Source organism: Akebia trifoliata, chromosome 3 (genome assembly GCF_017979445.1).
Source record: "Akebia trifoliata isolate Shusen 1 chromosome 3, ASM1797944v1, whole genome shotgun sequence".
NCBI lineage: Eukaryota > Viridiplantae > Streptophyta > Magnoliopsida > Ranunculales > Lardizabalaceae > Akebia > Akebia trifoliata.
The window spans coordinates 23,447,728-23,469,275 of NC_141377.1; the positions used below are offsets into that span (position 1 = coordinate 23,447,728).

General features: G+C 39.2%; 1 protein-coding gene and 1 pseudogene across 1 annotated transcript; both read left to right on the forward strand.

The window, feature by feature from the left end:
• Positions 1–1,613: 1,613 nt before the first annotated feature.
• LOC147406163 (uncharacterized) lies at positions 1,614–4,760 on the forward strand. Its single transcript, XM_086432505.1, has 5 exons — positions 1,614–2,142; positions 2,305–2,543; positions 2,689–2,764; positions 3,544–3,783; positions 3,859–4,760. The coding sequence occupies exons 1-5, from the start codon at positions 1,614–1,616 to the stop codon at positions 4,758–4,760; spliced, it is 1,986 nt and encodes a 661-aa protein (XP_086288631.1).
• Positions 4,761–10,325: 5,565 nt separating this feature from the next.
• LOC147406164 (protein P21 pseudogene) lies at positions 10,326–11,597 on the forward strand (annotated as a pseudogene).
• Positions 11,598–21,548: the final 9,951 nt, after the last annotated feature.

Genomic DNA, 21,548 nt, shown 5'->3' on the forward strand with positions numbered 1-21,548 from the left:
TATCCAAATGGGTCCACGACCAATATCCACTTCCAACTGGGTCCACAACCCATACCCACTTCCAAATGGGTCCACGACCCAAATCCGCTTCAAATGGGTCCACGACCTATATCCACTTCCAAATGGGTCTACGAATCATATCCTCTTCAAATGGGTCCATGACCCATATCCACTTCAAATGGAAATGGATCCATAACCCATATCTATTTCAAATGGGGTCCATGACCCATACCCACTTTCAGATGGGTTCACGACCCATATCTATTTCGAGTTGGATCTACAACCCGAACCCAACCCAAACCAGATCTATCCTTCAATCTCAACCATATCCATAATTTATGTGTGAACCATCAAGATCAACAATTGGTCGATCAATTCAAATCAATCCGATCATTTTCCAACAAACTAGATTTGAAAAAAAAAAAACAACAAAGAAATTTTACAGCACTAATTGTAATTTTTGATCAAAGTCGGTGCCTAAGAACGATCTTACCATGTTGATACGAGGGGGATAGACTATGTCTATTCAAGGGAATGAGGTGACTTAAGAGTGCCATTGTGCGTCACCTTTTCCTTGGGGATTTGATTGGCCGATCTTGATTTCAGATAATTGAATTGAGGGACTAACAAAATGATTTTTTGACTTAATCTTTCTACAGTAATCCATTTTTACAAAATGTGTTTTCTGGCTCCGTGCCGATAAACCTCCAGCTCCGTGTTGACAAACCTTCGACTCCGTGCTAATGAATGTTCGACTTCGTGCCGATAAACCTCCAGCTCCATGCTGACAAACCTCCGGCTTCGTGCTGATGAATCTTCGGCTCCGTGCCGATAAACCTTCGGCTCCGTGCTGATGAACCTTCAGCTCCGTGCCGATAAACCTCCAACTCCGTGCTGACAAACCTTCAGTTCCGTGCTGATGAACCTTTGACTCCGTACCGATAAACCTCCGGCTCCGTGCTGACAAACCTCCGGCTCCGTGCCGATGAACCTTTGGCTCCGTGCCAATAAACCTCTAACTCTGTGTTGACAAACCTCCGACTCCGTGCTGATGAACCTTCGGCTCCGTATCGATAAACCTCCAGCTCCGTGCTGACAAACCTCTAGCTCCGTGCCGATGAACCTCTAGCTCCGTGCTGACAAACCTTCAGCTTCATGCCGACGAACCCCAGCTCCGTGCTGACAAAAAATCCAACCTCAACAAAATTTAGAATTTTCTTAATACAACTTTACCAATTAATCCAATCTGACTTAATAAATCATCATGCATCTTCATTATGTAAATGATATATTAACACCTAACCTCTTATCCACAGGTGGCCAAACGACCTAGAAAGAAGTACTTACCACCTGATAATCTTTCATATTTTCTACGCTCGCAACCAATCATGAGCACTTCAGAGCAACCTCAACAGACAGTGACAAAAGTAATAACAGATCTTACTTCAAAACTAGATATAATGGTGAAGGCATTGGAAAAACACGACAAGATTCTAGATCTGCTAATGGCAAATCCAAGCATCATTCAATCTGTACAACATCAGGTATCCGGTTCGAATCAGGCCATGCTAGAACAACCACAACTACCACCAGCGTAGAATACCTTACCACCCATGGCTCCCGCCAATCAGGGGCTCCCAATTCACATCCATTGTAATCAACAACGACCTGAGGTCATTCAAGAGGAAGAATGTGAATTCAGGGCGACTGAAGTAAGGACCATAGAAGAGAAACTTGCCAACAAGCTCAAGACAGTCGAGGAGGAGATTAGAAAGATGAAAGGCAAGGACTCCATAAGTGGAATGAGGTTCAGAGACCTCTGCCTATACCCCAATGCACCATTACCACCAAAGTTCAAGTGTCATAATTTCGAGAAGTATAACGGCATCGGATGCCTTCTGTCACACTTGAAGCTTTATTGTGGATCCATGTGCCAATTTGGGGATGACGACAGGTTGTTGGTTCAACTCTTCCAAAGGAGTCTAAAAGGGGCGGCTCTTTCATGGTTTTCACAATTGGATCACTCTCAAATCAAGAGCTGGCAGGATCTGGCTATGATTTTCTCAGAAGAGTACAAATTCAATACAGATATGGGATTGGACAGGAATGACATGGCAAAGATGACTCGGAAGCCAAAGGAAAGTGTGAAAGAATATGCCCAAAGGTGGCAGGAATTGGCCTCCAAAGTGAAGCCGCCAATGACGGAACAAGAAATGAATACCATATTCATCTCAACGTTGGGCCACTCATTCTACACACATTTAGTAAGTCATACAACTGCAAGTTTCTCGTCATTGGTCCAAGTGGCTGATCGGGTGGAAGATGGTATTCGGTCAGGTCTGATTTACTACTTGTCCAATCTAGAGGCACCAACAGGGGGGTTCACCCAATGGAAACCAGTGGTTGTGAACAATAAGAAGGATGAAGCCCAAGTTAACAATATACAACCTGTTCGACCTCTTTTCATCCCTACACCGACAACGAACCAAAGGCCACCAGCTTCTGTTCGACCTCACGTACCATTCAGAGTTAATCTACCTCAAGTAACACCTATTCCGCAAGCCTTCCAATTTGGGTAAAATCCAGTATTTGGTCAAAACCCACAGTTAGTCCAAACTAATCAAACCGAGTAGCGTAGACCCAACAGGATCCCACGAGTCTTCACTTGTCTTCCTATGACTTTATCAGAACTACTCCAAGCACTACTCATGGGAGAATATCTCACCAAAAGGCAGCCAAACCCTGAGGCGATTAAGGGACCATGGTATAACCCTAATCAATTCTGCGAGTTTCACATGGGGGCACCAGGGCATGCCACCTACCAATATTGGCAACTCAAGCACCAAGTTTAGAATGTAATCAACAGGAAAATGATCATCTTGGATGGTCCGGCAACCCAAGCACCTCAACAGAATATCAATCAGAACCCGTTATCGACGCATAATGGGGGAGGTAGTGGGCCGACAGTCAATACCATAGAGAGGGATAAACCGTGCTTCAACCCTTCAGTTCTGAAAGCACCAATTAGCTCTAAGGTTAGAGTCAATCTGAGGAAAGAACCAACATCATCAAGCATCAATACATTACCACCAGATACAAGCAACCAATCATCATCCCAACTTCCAATCAATTTGGCCAATTTCATCAATCACTCCAACTCCCAAATCTCAAATCCTTCACGACCACCTCTCATCACACCTTACACATTACCAACTTCAAGCTCTTCCTCTCGGCCACCTCTCATTATACCTTGCACCATACCAACTTCAGGCCCTTATTCCCGACCACCTCTTATCATATCTTGTATTGCACCGACCCCTCAAGCTTCAAGCTTCTCCTCCCGACCACCCCTCATCCTATCTTATACCAATCCACAAACCCCAAATATCACTACACCAACTGTCAAACCCAATCTACTACCTCTCGTCCTTCATCTAAAATCGGACCCTCAACCCATGACTATCATGTCCCCCAAACCATTTCCGTACTGCTCAAATCAAACCGTTCCATGGAGTTATGAGACGATGATTGTGACATCCGCAGGGGTTGAGAAGTCGAAAGAGGCCATGGTAACAGACATTGGTCATATGACTAGATCAGGAAGATGTTACAAAATACCAGAAAATGAACAGAAAAAGCAGAACGAAAAGGAAGAAAGAAGGAAAGAAAAGGGAAAAGAAAAACTTGTAGAAGATGAACAAGTACCACAAAAGGATCCAGAGAAGAAAAAGAGTAGAGTAACTGACAAGGAGGCAGCTGACCTCCTCAAACTCATTCGAAAGAGTAAGTACAACGTAGTAGAGCAGTTGAACAGAATGCCAGCTTAAATCAGTATCTTTGACCTGCTACTAAATTCAGAGCAACATCGGGAAGCACTACTTAAGGTTCTTAGTGGTGCACATGTTCCTGAGACCACCTCACCGGAAGAATTGGAAAAGACAGTTGGACAAATTATAACCCCCAATCTTATTACCTTCATAGAAGACGAGTTCATCAGTGGAGGGCGTGGTCACATTGAACTATTGCACATCATGGTAATGTGCAAAGGCATGATGGTAGCAGGGGTATTGATCGATAACGGTTCGACTCTTAATATCTGTCCTCTACAAACTTTACACAAGTTAAATGTAGATTTGTCTCACCTCAGGCCAATTAGAAGGACCGTAAGAACTTTTGACAGTAGGAAAACTGAGTCGTTAGGGGAATTGGATCTCCTAGTTACCATTGGATCATGTACATTTAAAGTGACATTTGAAATTCTGGACATACCCTTAGCATTCAATCTCCTTCTAGGAAGACCTTGGATCCATATCGCAGGGGCAGTCCCTTCTTCCTTTCACCAGCGAGTCAAATTCATCATGGGACAAAAGGTGATATCGGTTCTCACAGAAAATCTCATACCAGTCGATCTATCACCGGATGTACCATATATTGACATAGAAATGACCGGGGAAAACGAGGGGTACCACTCCTTTCAGTTCATATTTGTCAATCATATCAAAAGGGGGAAAGAGAAGACAAGGACAGAGCTGTCAAAAACAAATCTAATGATTAGACGATTGATAAAGAAAGCGGGATATCATCCGAAACAAGGGTTAGGGCCTAAAGGAAAAGGCAGGACCACTTTGATCAGCATGCAAAAACATACTCCATACTTTGGTCTTGGATTCAAGCCTACGAGGAAGGACATCTCTGATATGAATGATAAAAAGAAGGAGTTTCGACTTGCACGAAGACAGAACCGTGAGCTTAACGTATGAAACTTGGGCAGAGTACCGCACATCAGCGCCAACTTCCCACAATCACAAAAAAGGCCAGATGATTTGTTAGAATCATTGTCAACAAACCACACAGGAGAACCAAGTGTTGTAAGTATTTAGTCCATTTAGTCGCAAGAAGACTCATTCGTTGAGTCCCCACATTTCTTTACAGATGGCATGGACATCTTGTTCAGAGGGGATTCCGAATGGAGTCAAAAGGAAGAAGAAAGAGATCCCGCCAAGACGGAAGTCGCCATGTGCGAAGAAGAGAAATCACTGTTCCCTTTTCAAATCGATTGGGGATCTGTCGTAATTCCACACACCCTACAAGTACCCGAACTTGACGACAATCATCCGGAAGTGATGGTCATATCTGAACCATCAAGGGAGCCACTCTCCCGACATATCTACCCTGCAGAAGAAGGGCACGCCTTCAAGAATTGGGAGGAATACCCAATCACTTACGAGGCCGCCATGGGCTCTAGAACCCCACGACCTCAAAAAAAAATGCCATTAGTAAAATCTCATTTGCCTGAGGACCGTAATGAGCCCTCGTCCTCGGAGCAAGACTATTTTGGGGGCTCACCTTCGTTGCTAATGAATTTGCATGATTTTTCTTTATCTTATTTCATGAATACAAATAGTCTACAAAATCTAAAAAAATCAAAAAGTTTTCAAAATTCAAAAAAATCAAAAACTCTACAAAATTCAAAAAAATCAAATATTTTAAAAAATTTTAAAAAATCAAAAATCTTCAAAATACTAAAGGTTTTCAAAGAATTTCCTCAGTTGGATGAATCTTGTGACAAAACAGAGTATGAAAGAGATGAATACGACTTTGACCTCGAGCTCGACTTTGATCTCATGAGGATTGAAGAAAAATCAGAGGAAGAGGTTGAATATCCTCCAAAAGAAATCAAAGAACTCATGGAACGTCACGAGAAGGGTGTTCAGCCAAATATAGAGGATACAAACTCAGTGAACCTAGGCACCGAAGATGACCCACGGATAGTCAGAATTGGAGTCCTATTAACGATTGAACAGAAAGAAGAGATGACAGTTTTTACAGCAGTACCAAGATGTCTTCGCATGGTCCTATCAAGACATGCCCGGGTTAGACACAGATCTAGTCGTCCACAATTTACCTATCAAATCAGGAAGCAAGTCAGTCAAGCAAAAATTACGAAGGTTGAAACCAGAGTGGACACTTAAAGTCAAAGACGAAGTAATGAAGCAGTTCCAAGCAGGGTTTCTCGCAGTATCCACCTACCCTGAGTGGCTCGCAAATGTCGTCCCTGTACCAAAAAAAGACGGAAAGGTACGCATGTGTGTAGACTACCGAGATCTGAATAGAGCCAGTCCTAAAGATGACTTTCTATTACCACACATCGACACTTTGATCGATAACACAATAGGGCACGGTATGTTCTCGTTCATGGATGACTTCTCGGGTTACAACCAAATAAAAATGGCAGTAGAAGATCAAGAGAAGACTGCGTTCATTACACCTTGGGGTACATTCCACTACAAGGTTATGCCATTCGGTCTCAAGAATACTAGGGCAACGTATCAACGAGCTATGACTGCTTTGTTCCACGACATGATTCACAAGGAAATAGAAGTATACGTGGACGACATGATAGCTAAATCAAATCTCGACGAGGATCATCTGGTAAACTTGAAGAAACTGTTTGATCGATTGAGGAAGTACAGCTTAAGACTTAATCCGGTAAAATGTGTATTTGGAATCACGTCGGGAAAGCTGTTGGGGTTCATCGTCAGTAAAAGAAGCATCAAAATCGATCCAGCTAAAATGAAGTACATCATAAATATGGAGCCACCCAAGTCAGAGAAAGAGATCAGGGGATTCCTAGGGAGAATTCGGTACATTAGTCGGTTCATCGCACAACTCACGCCAATATGTGAGTCAGTATTCAAGCTACTGAAGAAGAATGAACCGAAGGAATGGAATGAAGATTGTCAGGAAGCTTTTGACAAAATCAAGAAATATTTGCTTAACCCGCCTGTTCTAGTTCCTCCTACATCGGGTCGACCTCTACTGATGTATCTTTCTGTGCAAGAAAACTCCATGGGCTGTGTACTGGGAAAACATGATGAAATAGGTCGAAAAGAGCGAGCCATCTATTACCTTAGTAAGAAGTTTACAAGTTATGAGACGAACTATTCAACCCTCAAAAAGACGTGTTGTGCCCTTGTCTGGGCATCACAACGGCTACGCCACTACTTGCTCAATTACTCGACTATGCTCATTGCTCGGATGGACCCCTTGAAGTATCTCTTCGAGAAGCCGGCACTAACAGGACGCACCGCAAAATGGCAGCTATTATTATCTGAGTTCGACATCACCTATGTCCTCAAAAAGCCATCAAAGGACAAGCCATTGCTGACCACTTAGTAGAACATCCTCTGCCCGACTATGAGCCACTAAAGACAAATTTTCCTGATGAAGCCATCTTGTTTGCTAAAGCTGAGAGCGACGATGAAGAGTCTAGTTGGAAAATGTACTTCGACAGAGCAATAAATTAAAAGGGAAATGGAATTGGGGCAGTTCTGGTTAAGCCAGACGGGACTCACATCCCTATTGCTGTCAGACTAAGGTTCCAATGTTCGAATAACGAAGCCGAGTATGAAGCATGCATTGTGAGGTTAAAAGTAGCGATCGACCTCGAAGTAGATGAACTAGATGTATTTGGAGACTCAAGTCTGGTAGTCTACCAGACAACGGGAGAATGGAAGATCCGAGAGCATCCGTATCATGAATATCTCGAGTATCTAAGCTCAAACTTCGTCCGTATCTCATTCACTTATATGCCAAGGGCTAAGAACCAGTTTGCAGACGTACTAGCTAGTTGGCCTCAATGATCAACATCTCTGAAGATACCGTAATTGACCATCTTGAGATTGGTATTCAAGACGAGCCTGTGTATTGCTTGCCTGTGGAGGTCGAAGAACCTGAGGAAAAACCATGGTATGCAGACATCAAGGCATTCTTAGAGGATCGAACTTTTCCACTCGATGCCACAACAACGAACCGAAAGACTATTCAGAGATTAGCAGGACAGTTCTTCTTGAGTAGTGGAGTCTTATACAAAAAGTCGCATCACAAACAGAAGCTCAACGCTTAATCGAGACCGTGCACGGTGGAGTCTGTGGACCTCACATGAATGGACATATGCTCGCAAAAAAGATTATGAGAATGGGTTACTACTGAATGACTATGGAGAGTGACGGGTATCAACATGTTTGGAAGTGTCATTTGTGCCAAATTTATGCCAACAAAATCAATGCACCACCTTTAGAATTACACAATATGACTTCTCCTTGGCCTTTTTCACTTTGGGGCATGGACGTCATCGGACAGATTAATCCTCAAGCTTCCAATGGGCATCGCTTCATCTTGGTTGCCATCGACTACTTTACAAAATGGATAGAAGCTGCGTCCTACGCCAATGTTACAAGGGACAATGTCTTGAAATTTGTGAAGAACAACATCATCTGTTGGTACGGCCTTCCAAACGGAATAATAACTGATAACGCCAAAAATCTCAAGAACAAAGACATGTCTAAGATGTGCAAGGATTTTCAGATCACCCATCACAACTCAGTCATTTACAGACCAAAGATGAATGGAGTAGTCGAAGCCTCTGAATAAGAAATGTTCGATACAACTTTATGTTTGGTAGGATATTTATCGAATCTAATAAAACAAGTTCAATCTTAACCTGCTAAACAAAATTTGTCAAAAAAATCTCCGAGTTTAATTCAAAATCGTCATTTTGAAGATTTTAATAGTGTTTTTCCCATCTTCCTTTATGATTAAATACAAAAAAAAAAAAAAATTTTAAAAATAAGATAATTGAAAAAAAAAACTCCTAAAATCTAATCTCCATTGATTCAACCTCTCACAAAATTCAAAATGAGATGAATATGAAGAAGAAGAAGATTGAAAGAGAGAGAGAGAGAGAGAGAGAGGTAGATGATGGAAAAGTAAGGAAAAGATGGATAGAGAAGATAGTAAGGATATAGAAAGGATAACAATGTAACTTATTTATTTTATTTTTTTTACTTAAAAAAAAATACTTAAATAGGTGCCAAGACACTATATAGTAGGCGTGAGTAGCATGACTCACTTTTTTCTTTTTTCTTTTTTCTTTTTTTCTTTTATTATATTTTCTAATACTTGCAATGGAACCTAATATGATGACAAAAAGGCCTTCTCTTTCATTCTCTAGCTTAAAACATTTGACCTTGGGCTTCACTTATAGATTAATAAAGAAATTGACTTAAATGATCTCATCTTCAACTCACACTCATTGAAATAACCTCAATAATAAATATTATTAATTTCATTTCTATTTTCTAATGCACAAGAAGCCTTAATTTTAAACACTATTTAATTAAACATGCAACCTTCTAATAAAAAATGGCTTATTACATTTAATCTCACTACAAATCTCGTAAAAAAATTGTAATTTTTTATTTTTTTACTATCTACTTTTCAAAGAAGGATTTTGTTAACGTGTTCCTTAAGGGCACACATTAAACTCCTAGAAATACACTTTGAAAATTGGTGTCTAAGAGTATTTTAGTAAAAAATAATTTTTTCAATGTAATTTTCGATACAAAATTCAATTTCAAAAGTGTATTTATTGCACTTTAAGGGCACACGTTAAGAAAACCCTTCAAAGAATATGTCTTCAACTTTATTATTTTTCTTCTTCTATTACCCTTTTTTCAAGAAGACCTCATTTAATTTTATATATTGCCTTTCCTCTTTTTTGTATTTTTTCAATAATAGTCTTTCAAATTTAATGTCTTTTTTTTTTTTTTTTCTCCTTCCCTTTACAATAACACCCCTCTAATTTTATTGTAATGGTGGTTGACTACTTTCACCTCGAACACTTGATTGTAGTAGTGTGATCTTCTAAGCTTGTTCTATTATAGGGTACTAGTGTGATACCTCCCAAAGAATCTCCACCATTCAAGTTAATGTTCTAATTAGGATTTTAGATCACATATCTACAAAGATGCCAAAAGGTTGTCCTCTACGAGGATCTCCTCTTTAGATCTTTTCATAACTGTTCTTTTTTCCACGATATCTTCTTTGTACTCCGAGGGATATTACAGATGTATATTCCTTAGATTCCCGTGAATGGTAAAGGAATAATATAAGGTATAAAGGGTAGGAACTTTCCTAGACAAATCTTAGATACCCCGCCTAAAACGCTTTCTGACTCTAGACCAAACGTACATCTCCAGTCTATGAATGTGAATGTATGGTAGAAAGCCTCCTACAAACCGAAGAGGACTACGGTCATGACAAATGCATGACTTGACCTCCCTAAGGTGCGGCATTAATATTGGCTTTTCCCACCTCGAAAACCATTTCATCGATGGCTGTCCAATAGAAAGCTGGGCCTACCCCGATTAATTCTGACAGAAAACCAAAATCTGCTACAGTCCTCGTAAATGTAGCTCTCTGCCTTGATTTCGACGCGTTTTGTTTCCAAGTCAAACTTGCCGTCTATATTGAATACAAAAAAGCGTCTCAGCCCAAATTCCACTTATTCGATGACACCGGTTTCACAGAAATTCCAGCCTCAGCCTTATGTTTAATGTTGTCCCTCAACACCGTACACATATCAGAAACTAAGAAGATCCTTCCTAGTTACCAAAGAGTAGTGCTGGGGTGACATTCGGCTCATATTAACATTTCTGACATGGAGATACGCACATAATTGTGGATGCTTGTATATGGAGGAAACAATCTATGGCTATCACATCAACGCAGTGAGAATCACAGTGAAAAACGAAGTCCCGCCTGGATTTTCCGTTACGAAAATGAGGTTCTTTAGTAACATCATCTTCTTCTCCCTTCCCCATGAAGCTACCTTCCAGATCCAAAACAGTTGTCCCTTCACAGTCTGGGCGGCAGCAATACCTGGTGGTGGCCGACAACTTGATGTGGGTCAAACATGGATCTTGGATATCAATCCTGGCACTAAAGGAGCTCGCATTTGGGCTCGAACCAATTGTAGCTTTGACTCAAATGGTCGTGGAACTTGTCTGACCGGTGACTGCAATGGACTCCTTGAGTGCGAAGGCTACGGCCTACCACCAAACACCCTGGTTGAATATGGTCTAAACCAATTCAATAATTAGGATTTCATAGACATTGCTCTTGTCGATGGATTTAACATTCCCATTGAGTTGATTGGTTGCCGAAGAGTCAGATGCACTGCTGACATCAACCGCGAATGCCCGAATGTCTTACAGTCACGGGGAGGTTGTAACAATCCGTGCACCGTATTTAAGACCGATGAGTATTGTTGCAACTCCGGTGAATGTGGGCCTACCAACTATTCAAGGTTCTTCAAGGAGAGATGCCCTGCTGCTTACAGCTATCCTAAGGATGATGCCACCAGCACTTTCACTTGTCCTGGTGGTACCAACTATGTAGTTCAATTTTGCCCATTGGATTTTTATTTCTACTTTGAATGTTGAGGGCAGCTAGCAATCTTAATTAAGTCCTCTTATGAGAGAAAAATAGTACAGATTTCACTAAAGATCTGTAATGGTGTTCTAGAGATCAATATAATTTTATCTAGAGACCCCTTTTGGGAATCACTAACTATTGGCGGTTGAAGCAAGAAAAGTCCTGGTTGATATAATTAGATCTTCTTGACTTGAATTAGAGAGAATGATGATAAAAGTGCTGATTTCATACTAATAAAATGCTCTGAGTTTTCTATATATTTTATATTGATTTGTAAATTTTTATTGATACTCTACATAATACAATGTTAAATGTTCAGAACTATATATATGAATATGATTGATTAATATCGTGTATTGTTAGCATTGAATGTTTGTTGTAGATGCAAAAAACCTAAATCCACCTCAAAGAATCAGAGATGGCTGAGGTGCATCTCAAGCTCTGTTGCTTACACCAAACGATCTCCAATGTTCAAGTCAATGAGAGATAATTTCTACAAAGACTAGAGAAAATACATACGTTTTTTGTCTGTTTGATGGACCTATTTAAAGAAGAACAAGGAAATTCCTGATCTTGATTCAATTGTCCAATTGATTCTTATCAAAGTAAGGAAACTTAGCCCAATTAGAAGTCCATCCATCCGACGATTCCTCTTTACCAAGTTAACTTACTGGAACCACTGTTTAAAATAAAATGTTGATCTCTAATGCATTCCCATATGCTTGATTTTCCAAGCTTCTTACTAGACTAATAGTAACTTACCTGGATGGATTCCCTGACCGTTTAGTTACGTGTCCTGTGCAATACCCTAACATCTGACCTTCGTCCAAGTATGTCGCCTTGGGACACTGGATCAAATGTCTCAGTTGGGATCTTCCACCAAATCCCAATTTGACGTGGTGCCATTGTTAGAATTCTATGTCATGTGGTCCAATTGGTGAAAAACCAAATTGACAAAAATCTTGGAACGATTCTCTAATGGTAAGTTTTCTTCAATTCTTTCTCCGTTACGTTAGTTTTTGAGGATTAGGTTTAGAATATGTTTTTGTAACTTTCTTGAAGGTTTTTTATCTGAATGTAGTTAATGCAAAGTTGTTCCTATCTTGGAATTGTGGTTTCTAAGACATCTAGGGTTTTGTTGGTGAGGAAATCTATCCAAATGTACATTGTTTAAACCTAAATCAATCTGGATTGATTTGTTACAATTCTCTTTGTCTCTCATTTTGATTTCTTAACTTTTGTTCTCTGATCGTCTTCCACTGATTTTTGATTCATTATTTTGAACTTTTGACCTGGGATTTGTTGTATCAGCCTCTGCGTTTTATATCAAACAACTTTTTTTTGAGTAAGTTTGATTTGATCCTTGTTCTTAGATGGATGAACTAGAGAGGATTTTTATGGCATAGTTTAATCTAAGTTTGATCTATCTATATGGAAATTTGATGTCTCGTTGATTTAGAAATTTAGGAAAATTTCCATTTTTGTTTGTGGTTGTGGGAAAATCTTAGGCCCTCTATGGTTGTTGCGATTTTTTTTTCAAAAAATAATTTTTTTTTCTTCAAATAATAAAAATCTTGAGTATTTTCTACTGATCAGAGCCAACCTAGAAATTATCCAAGAGTCTTCTAGGTGGAACTTTAGATTCTTTGAATAATTATTGGGATTTTTTTTGTAGTTGATCTATTAGCTAGTTTTAAGAACATATCAATTGAATCCCCGTAGGAATTAATTCTATACTTAATTTTCATTATCTAATTCCTTGAATAACTATTGAATTATTAACCCTTTTAGTGGTATTGGTTGTCTACTTAGGCTAGTTTTATTTAATTTCACAAAGTTGCGGTGAATCCTCAAGAGGATTGACCCAAATTGCCAATTAGTGATTATATATTTTTTTTGTTATTTAATAATTTTTTATTTCAAACTGGACCAAAAAGAAATTGGATTGAGGTAATGAGAATTAATGGATACAATCACACTTGAATTAACAAAAAGACATGATTTTAGACAAAATTGAAAGAAACTTTGCTGATAATGATGATCATACAAGACATTAGCCCCCCTTATGTATAACAACATGCTCTAAATATTCTATGCTCGTACTTCATTTCTTACATTGGCAATTGTATTCCACTTGGGTTGTTATGGTTAGATTATGTTGCTTGAAAGGTCAAATATTATCCATAACCATTCTTCCCTTGTTGTTATATTGAGATTTCTTAAACTTTGCACCTCATGAATTATCCCTGTAGGAAGGTTTCATTGAATAAAAATAGGAGAAAAGGCTGCCAATATTTCCCTTGACGATCTAAGTAAGCTCATGTCCTCTGTTTTTATTATATTTATAATGTTTTATTTATTCTTTACTTGTTTGATAGTCTTAATGCACTCATCTGTTACTAGCAGAGGATGGATTATTCTAAACACAGAGAGCATTAGCACAATGTGATTATTCTAATCATAGAGTATTACCCCATGTTAGAACCATCATAATGGATAAAAATAGTTTAGATAGTTTAATGGTAGTGGCACTGAGATCATAGAACTCCTTTGCATCATAGCAATCATAATTCAACTGTTAATTGTGCTCTTTGATCTAAGAAAAGCATTTGAATTAGCAAAATATTTGTACTCTGTTATGCAACTTTTTTTTAAAATTGGGAGTGGTAGCTTATTTTTAATTGTCTAATCTAGATAGAACAAAGATATAGTAAATGAAGTTCATCTCTAATAATGGCACCCATAGAGAGGAAGAGCTTTAGTAAATAATGATGGCTAAAAAAATACCTCACAACAACCATTTTCTTTACTTTGGTTTTTATTATCAACAAGGATGGATAGACTAATCAAAAGGTTCTTAATGATGCAATCTCAAAAGGTTCTTCCAACTAATCAAGAGTTGTTATCCCCTGTTTCTGTGTGATAGTGGTAGCTAGTAAGAGTGTCTGAACCAAAATTGCAAAAAAAATTACAATTTTGGCTTGCTCCATTTTAGTTTCCTAGATTAAAATTAATAGATAAATATTAAATCACTTTAAAAAAATAGGATATAGTAAATGTCTACTATGAACTCATCTTGGAATCTATTGTCTTAGTCGTATCAGTTTCGATTTTCTCTTGACCAAAATAATGTCGGGAAACAGATTTTAAACCTTGGCTAGTTTTTCCTATCTTTGACGAGTCAATATTGTTGATGTATGTGGCACATATTAAGTGGAACACGTATATAAAGAATATAGGCAGATGCCGATGTAGGCATCAAAATTTAAACGGGCCCCTACAGCCTTCTAACTTAACCAAGAAGCCCACCAAATTAAAATTGGGCCTACAAATCTAAATCGGCTGTCCGTTAATCGGGACGGGCCTCATATGGTTTGGATTTGGGTTTCGCAGATAAAACCCGTGATCCAGCAAATCCAAGTGATCCATATTAAATATTGGGCCTTATACCTAAATAAATGAGTTTGGCCCAATAATAATCCATAGAATCCTTAAATGGGATTTGGACAAATTTAGCCTCTTCAACAAATCAATTAAGCCTATTTAAGTTGGGGTATAATTGGAAAGCTAAATTATTTTAAGTCTATAAACACAAGAGCCTCTCTCATTAAGAGGGGATTTGGATCACTTTATCTCAAAAGATAGAAGCTCTCCCTCTAGAGAAGAAGAAGCTCTCAAGCCCTCTTCCAGAGATAAATCAAGGTTCTTCAAAGATCCAGACTCCGACTAAAGAGAAGATCAAGCATAAAGCCTTTTTCCAGAAGTCAAGAAAATCTTCTTAGCCGATAAAGCGTGAAGCCCGGAGAGATGAAAATCTACAGAAGATCAAGCACAAAGTAAAGTTAACGTCAAAGCATCCTTCTCAGCCGATATAGCGCGAAGTTCGGAGAGAAGAAAAGCTACACACGTCATCATCATTATTTTTGTACTTGACTGTTAATCAGAGGTGAGATCTGTATTTCCTTTTCATAAAAAAATCAATAAAATCATTTGCAATCATATTTCACAAATCTCGAGGTAAATCCATTGAAATTTATTATTGACAAATTTCTGGCACACCCGGTAGGACCATCTCAACCTCTCATCTTTCAATTAACTGCAAGAACATCAACTAAAGCATCGATGGCATCTCGCAACGTCAACGCTATCACATCTGCTGCTATTGAGAAAGGTAAGAAAATCCTTTCTTCCAATCTTGAATCTACTCAGGTTATTAATCGCAATCACCATATGACATGAACAATGACAAAGACTAGTGGATCCAAGCTAGTTGAGCCTCTCTAGCATCACTCCAAGAAACGTGCCACAAAAACGGTACTTACCACGAAGGAATCGTGGGCGGACGAGGTAGAAGACGACTCGTCAGATTTTGGATCTGATTCAAAGTCAAGCGAGGGATCATCTAGATCTTTATCGATCACTTCTCCTTCACAAACTCACAGATCCATCAGAGCAATGATGACGGCTGGAGCACAAACAATGGAAGAACAAGTTGCTCAGATGGCAGACACCATCAACAAGTTAACAAAAATAATGGAAGACAAAGACATTCTGATCGCAACCCTTGTTAGTCATTTAGAGCATAAAGACAAGGAGAATGAATCAAGCGCTGGACCCTCACATCCTCCAGGATTTACTCCTGAAGCGTACATGACTCCGCATGAAGAAGAACGAGAAGAGTATGCTGGTTCACATAAAGCTACGCGAGACCCACCACAGGGATTTGTTGCTTTACTTTCCGTTCAGCAGTTGCAAGCAATGATTACTGACACCATTCGTGTTCAGTATGGGGGCATGCCACAGTCCTTATTGGTCTACTCCAAATCCTACACTCAACGCATCAAACAAATACATCTTCCGGCAGGATATCAACCACTAAAATTCCAACAGTTCGAAGGAAAAGGCAATCCAAAGCAGCATATTGCCTACTTCATCGAAACTTGCAATAATACTGGTACATTCGGTGATTTCATGGTGAAACAATTCATTCGCTCCCTCCACGGCAATGCATTCGATTGGTACACTGACTTGGAACCCAACTCAATAGACAGTTGGGATCAACTAGAAAGAGTGTTCCTTGATCGTTTCTATAGCACTAGAAGAACAGTGAATATGGTGGAACTCGTCGCCGTCAAACAATGGAAGGATGAATCAGTTATCGAGTACATCGAGCGATGGAGAAATCTTTCCCTCAACTACATGTATCAACTTTCCCAATCTTCTGCTTTCGAAATATGTGTTCAAGGGATGCACTAGCAACTTTTTTACATCTTGAAAGGAATTAAACCACATACTTTCGAAGATCTAGCTACTCGAGCCCACAACATGGAGCAGAGTATAGCTGTGCATCAGACTCCACGACCAGGCGAGCCTAGAAGACAGGAAAAGAAGGATGGCAAGTCCTTCAAAATTAAAGAAGTCTTGTCTACCACCACCAGCAAACCTGTCAAGATCACAGGTAAAAGAAGAGAAGATCAGTCACAAGCTGATTCAACATAAGAAAAAGGAAAAGCTTGGAAAACTCTCAAAGAGCTTGAGGCAAAAGAGTACCTTTTTCATGATGCTAACGTCTTAGGCATGTTCGAAGAGTTGTTGAAATTAAAGCTCATTGAACTTCTAGTGCCCAAACGACCCGAGGAAGCAGGTCGCGACAATGATCCGAAATATTGTCGCTATCATAGGATGATTAGTCACCCGATTGAAAAATGCTTCGTCTTCAAAGAGAAGATTATGGATTTGGCATATCAAGGAAAAATTGAACTTGATTGTGTTGAAAATGTTTCTACTTCCAACATGACCTCTCACTTTTGGATATTTTGATCTAATACTCTTGGCAAGTCAGTATGCTACGCAAACTCTATCTCCTCCGATCACCAAAGTTTTACCTAAACCATCACAACTCATATCCGTACATTCCGATGTTGAAAAGGCCCATCTCACGTTGGGGCAAGGCCAAATCAAAGAAAAATCATTACATTCGGCTTCAAATTCAAAGTCAGACATCTCAGAGTCTACTTCAGTTGATGATGAAGGGTGGACAGTTGTCACTTGTCGAAAAAGATGCCTTACATATGTGCCAACTCCTTCTATTTCGAAGTTAAAGAAAAAGATAAGAAAGTCAAAACCAAGTACAGGATCAAAGAAACGAAAGAGAGCAACAAAAAAGAAGGCTTTTCGAGTTCCGCCCGTAGAACTTGAAGACATCCTTCAGCAACCGCCCCGTGTGCTGGTTACTCTTATAGAATTCTTAACCAAGAAGCTCTTGAAGGAAGTCTGCACGGTGTCATGTCATCAAGTGGAAGCGAAAATGCTAGAAGATAATATTGATGATAGGTCCAAAGAACATCCTACTACTTCCAATGATGGAGATCAACGACTTGAGAAAGACAATATCACCTTGAAAATAGAAGATTCACAGGTTGACTTGGATTTGTCCAATGAATTCCAAAAAGTTTAGCTTACTTCAAAGCAAAGCTCAACTGATTCAAAATAGGAAGTTCAACCTGACATAGATTCACAACAAGACAGTATGTGTATGGCCACAATTACCTTCACTGATGAGGATCTCCAATTGGGGTCTCGACCTCACAATAGGCCGTTATACGTCACAGGTTATGTGAGGGAGAATAAAGTTCAAAGAATTCTCCTAGATTATGATTTTACGGTCAATATCATGACAATTCGTACCATGAAACAAGTTGGGATCTCGTCGGATCAACTTGCTCGTAGTACGTTGATGATCCAAGGTTTCAACTTGGGTGGTCAGAGAGCTATCGGCATGATAAGAGTCAAGCTTTCTATCACAGATTTGGAGTCAACAACGCTCTTTCACGTGATTGATTGTAAACTTCATATCACTTGCTTCTCGGTCGACCATGACTACATGAAACTGGAGTAGTACCATCCACGTTACATCAATGCTTCAAGTATTACCAAAATGGTGTTAAAAAACGTGTACTAACTGAAGATCAACCGTTTGACAAGGCAGAAACATATTTTACAGATGCGAAATTTTATTTTGGAGGGGACGTCATTCAAGAAGCACTTCCAGTTTCGGTACCTCATTCTAGTAAGTAAAAATCCAACAAAGGAAAACATACTATGAATGATGCCGAGGAGATTTCTCTTGGTCCTCTGCTTCAGAAAAAACGTAGTAAAAAACAATAACCAAAAAGTCGACAGATCAAGGTGGGTCAATCAATGGTGGACATGACATCGACAATTGTGTTGTCAACCCCAATGCTTCGTTACGTATCGCAATCAAAATGGAAGCTAAGACAATCACTTTTCGAAGAGATTTCTTCAAAGACCAAGCCTTCTGTCTCTAAAATCGAATTGGAGATGTTGAAAGAAGAGTTAACCTTTCCGGTTACACCTCTCCAAAAATCATACATAGTAAGGACACCCGTGGAAAACGTTGTCCCAACTACGTCAATCGCGAAGAACCATGAAGACAACCTTGCAAAAGTAGAGTCCAAAAGTTGGTTCGGTCCTAAAATTTCAAAGTTATTCAAGATTGTCGGTTATGAAAAAGGTGAACCTGTGCAGTTGGGTGAATTACCACAAACTGATCAAATTCATGGTTTAACTGCAACACAAGTCAAACTCGTTCGAGTTGGAGAAAGAGTTTCATTCACACGAGTAGGGCTAGGGTATACGCTAGAGGCTCCAATCAAAATTTCTAAAATGGAGACGACTTCTTCACAACATACTACAATAGAAGTCATCGATGAGTCTGTAAAAGAAACACCAGTTTCACGAACATCGATCTTTGATCGAATTGGTGGCCACATCTCGACCACGTCAGTATTTGACTGATTGGGTGCTTTAGATGATTATTATGATGTACAAATTCATAAACCTCGTGTGTCTGCTCTATCTAGACTTGGTCAGAATGTTGGAGTAAAAATAAGAAGAAAATCACGACGTCAACCTAAGCAAAGAAATAAACATGTGGAGCATAAAGATAGTAGTAACTTGCATAGCACTATTCCATCTTGCATGAAACGACAAGCAATTTTAGAGGTCTAGATATCAGATGCATTGGTTGTGAAGCGACGCATCATCATCCTCACAAACCAAACGAGCAACAGCCGAGCTTCAACTGTTGGAACAAACAATTCTGAAGATATTGTTTCTATAAATCATATTACCATTGAGGAATTCCTTGAAGAAGGTTCTATGTCGTCAAATGAAAAGCTCGAAAATGCTCCATCGATCTTTGAAGAAAGTGGACAAGTTACTGTCGACGACTTGAAAGAAATAAATCTTAGGACAATCTAAGAGCCGCGACCCACATTTGTCAGCACTCTTCTAAACCAGCATGAAGAATCTGAGTACCTCAAGTTGCTACAAGAATACAAAGATGTATTTGCTTAGACTTACAAAAAAATACCAGGACTTGACCCAAAGATCGTTGTTCATCAACTCGCAGTTAAACATGGAGTTCGTCCAATAAAACAGGCACAACGTCATTTTCGGCCAGAGTTGATACCACAGATTGAGACAGATGTCAACAAGTTGATAGAAGCTAGATTCATCCGAGAAGTAAAGTATCCAACTAGGATTTCCAACATAGTTCCGGTAAGAAAAAAGAATGGACAGATTCGAGTATGTGTTGATTTTCGCGACTTGAATAATGCATGTCCAAAAGACGATTTTTCGCTCCCAATCATAGATTTTATGGTTGTTGCGACTACAGGACATGAAGCCTTGTCTTTCATGGATGGATCTTCTGGTTACAATCAAATTCGAATTTCTCCAAAAGATAAGGAACTTACAGCCTTTCGTATCCTAAAAGGTATATATTGTTACAATGTTATACCGTTTAAACTTAAGAATGTTGATGCCACTTACCAGCGAGCTATGTAGAAAATCATTGATGACATGCTACATGACAAGGTGGAATGTTACGTTGATGACCTAGTAGTAAAGTCCAGGAAAAGAGAAGATCACTTACAACATCTACGTGATACCTTCGACAGATTACGATAGTACCAGCTCAAGATGAATCCATTAAAATACGTTTTTGGAGTTACCTCGGGTAAATTTTTGGGATTCGTGATTCGGCATCGTGGTATTGAAATCCATCGAAACAAGATTGAAGCCATTCAAAAGATATCGGCACCAAAGAACATTCATAAACTCAAAAGTCTACAAGGCTGACTTACTTACATTCGTAGGTTCATTTCAAACTTAGCTCGGCGTTGTCATCCTTTTAGTCGATTGATGAAGAAAAATACATCATTTGAATAGGATGAAGCTTGTGAGAATACTTTGAAAAGTATCAAGGAGTATCTTGTCAAGCCTCATGTTCTTTCTACACCAATTCCTAAAAAGTCACTGATTCTTTATATTAGTGCACAAGAAATGTTACTAGGAGCATTGTTGGCTCAAGAAAATGACGAAAGAAAAGAAGGTGCATTCTACTACTTGAGTCGAACTCTTGTTGGGGTAGAAATAAATTATTCACCCATCGAAAAGACATGTTTAGCGCTCATCTTTGCCACAAAGAAACTCCGATATTACATGTTATCACACACAATCCGACTCACTGCGCGAGCTGATCCACTCAAGTATATCATGACAAGGCCAGTCTTGTCCGGAAGACTAGCTAAATGGGCCCTTCTCTGATCAGAATTCGAGATTATTTACATCCCTCAAAAGGCTGTAAAAGGGCAAGCGTTAGCCGATTTTCTTGTTGATCATCCTATTCCGACTGAATGGGAATTGTCTCACGACTTACCCGACGAAGATCTATTCTCTATTGATATACTTCCAGCTTAGAGAATGTTCTTTGATGGGACTACTAGAAAAAATGGAATGGGAGTAGGTGTAATTTTTATCACCCCACAAAATGAAGTATTGCCATTCTCGTTTGTCTTGACAAAGCTATGTTCAAACAATGTTGCAGAATACCAATCTCTGATCATTGGTTTAGAACTCGGGCTAGAGATGAAGTTACACCAACTCTATGTGTATGGGGACTCACAACTTGTCATTAACCAACTCTCAACAAAGTATGACGTTCGAAAGCATGAATTAGTGCCTTATCACTACTATGTTGTATAACTAGTAAAACAATTCGAAAACGTCATCATTAGGCATATACCAAGAGTTGAAAACAAGTAGACTGACGCTTTAGCTAATCTTACTACAAATTTGGCTATGCTAGAAGGAGAGACAATGAGTATCCTTATCTGCCATAGGTGGGTATTACCTCCTTTAATAGATGAAAATTGTGAGTCTCACGAAGCAAACGCTGTCGAAAT

Bases quoted from the DNA above. Each gene is read 5' to 3' on its own strand.
- LOC147406163 (XM_086432505.1), top strand. From the start codon at position 1,614: ATGGCTCCCGCCAATCAGGGGCTCCCAATTCACATCCATTGTAATCAA. The intron at 2,765-3,543 runs GTATAACCCTAA...TGACATCCGCAG, and splicing joins GAGGCGATTAAGGGACCATG to GGGTTGAGAAGTCGAAAGAG. The intron at 3,784-3,858 runs GTAAGTACAACG...TACTAAATTCAG, and splicing joins CCTCAAACTCATTCGAAAGA to AGCAACATCGGGAAGCACTA.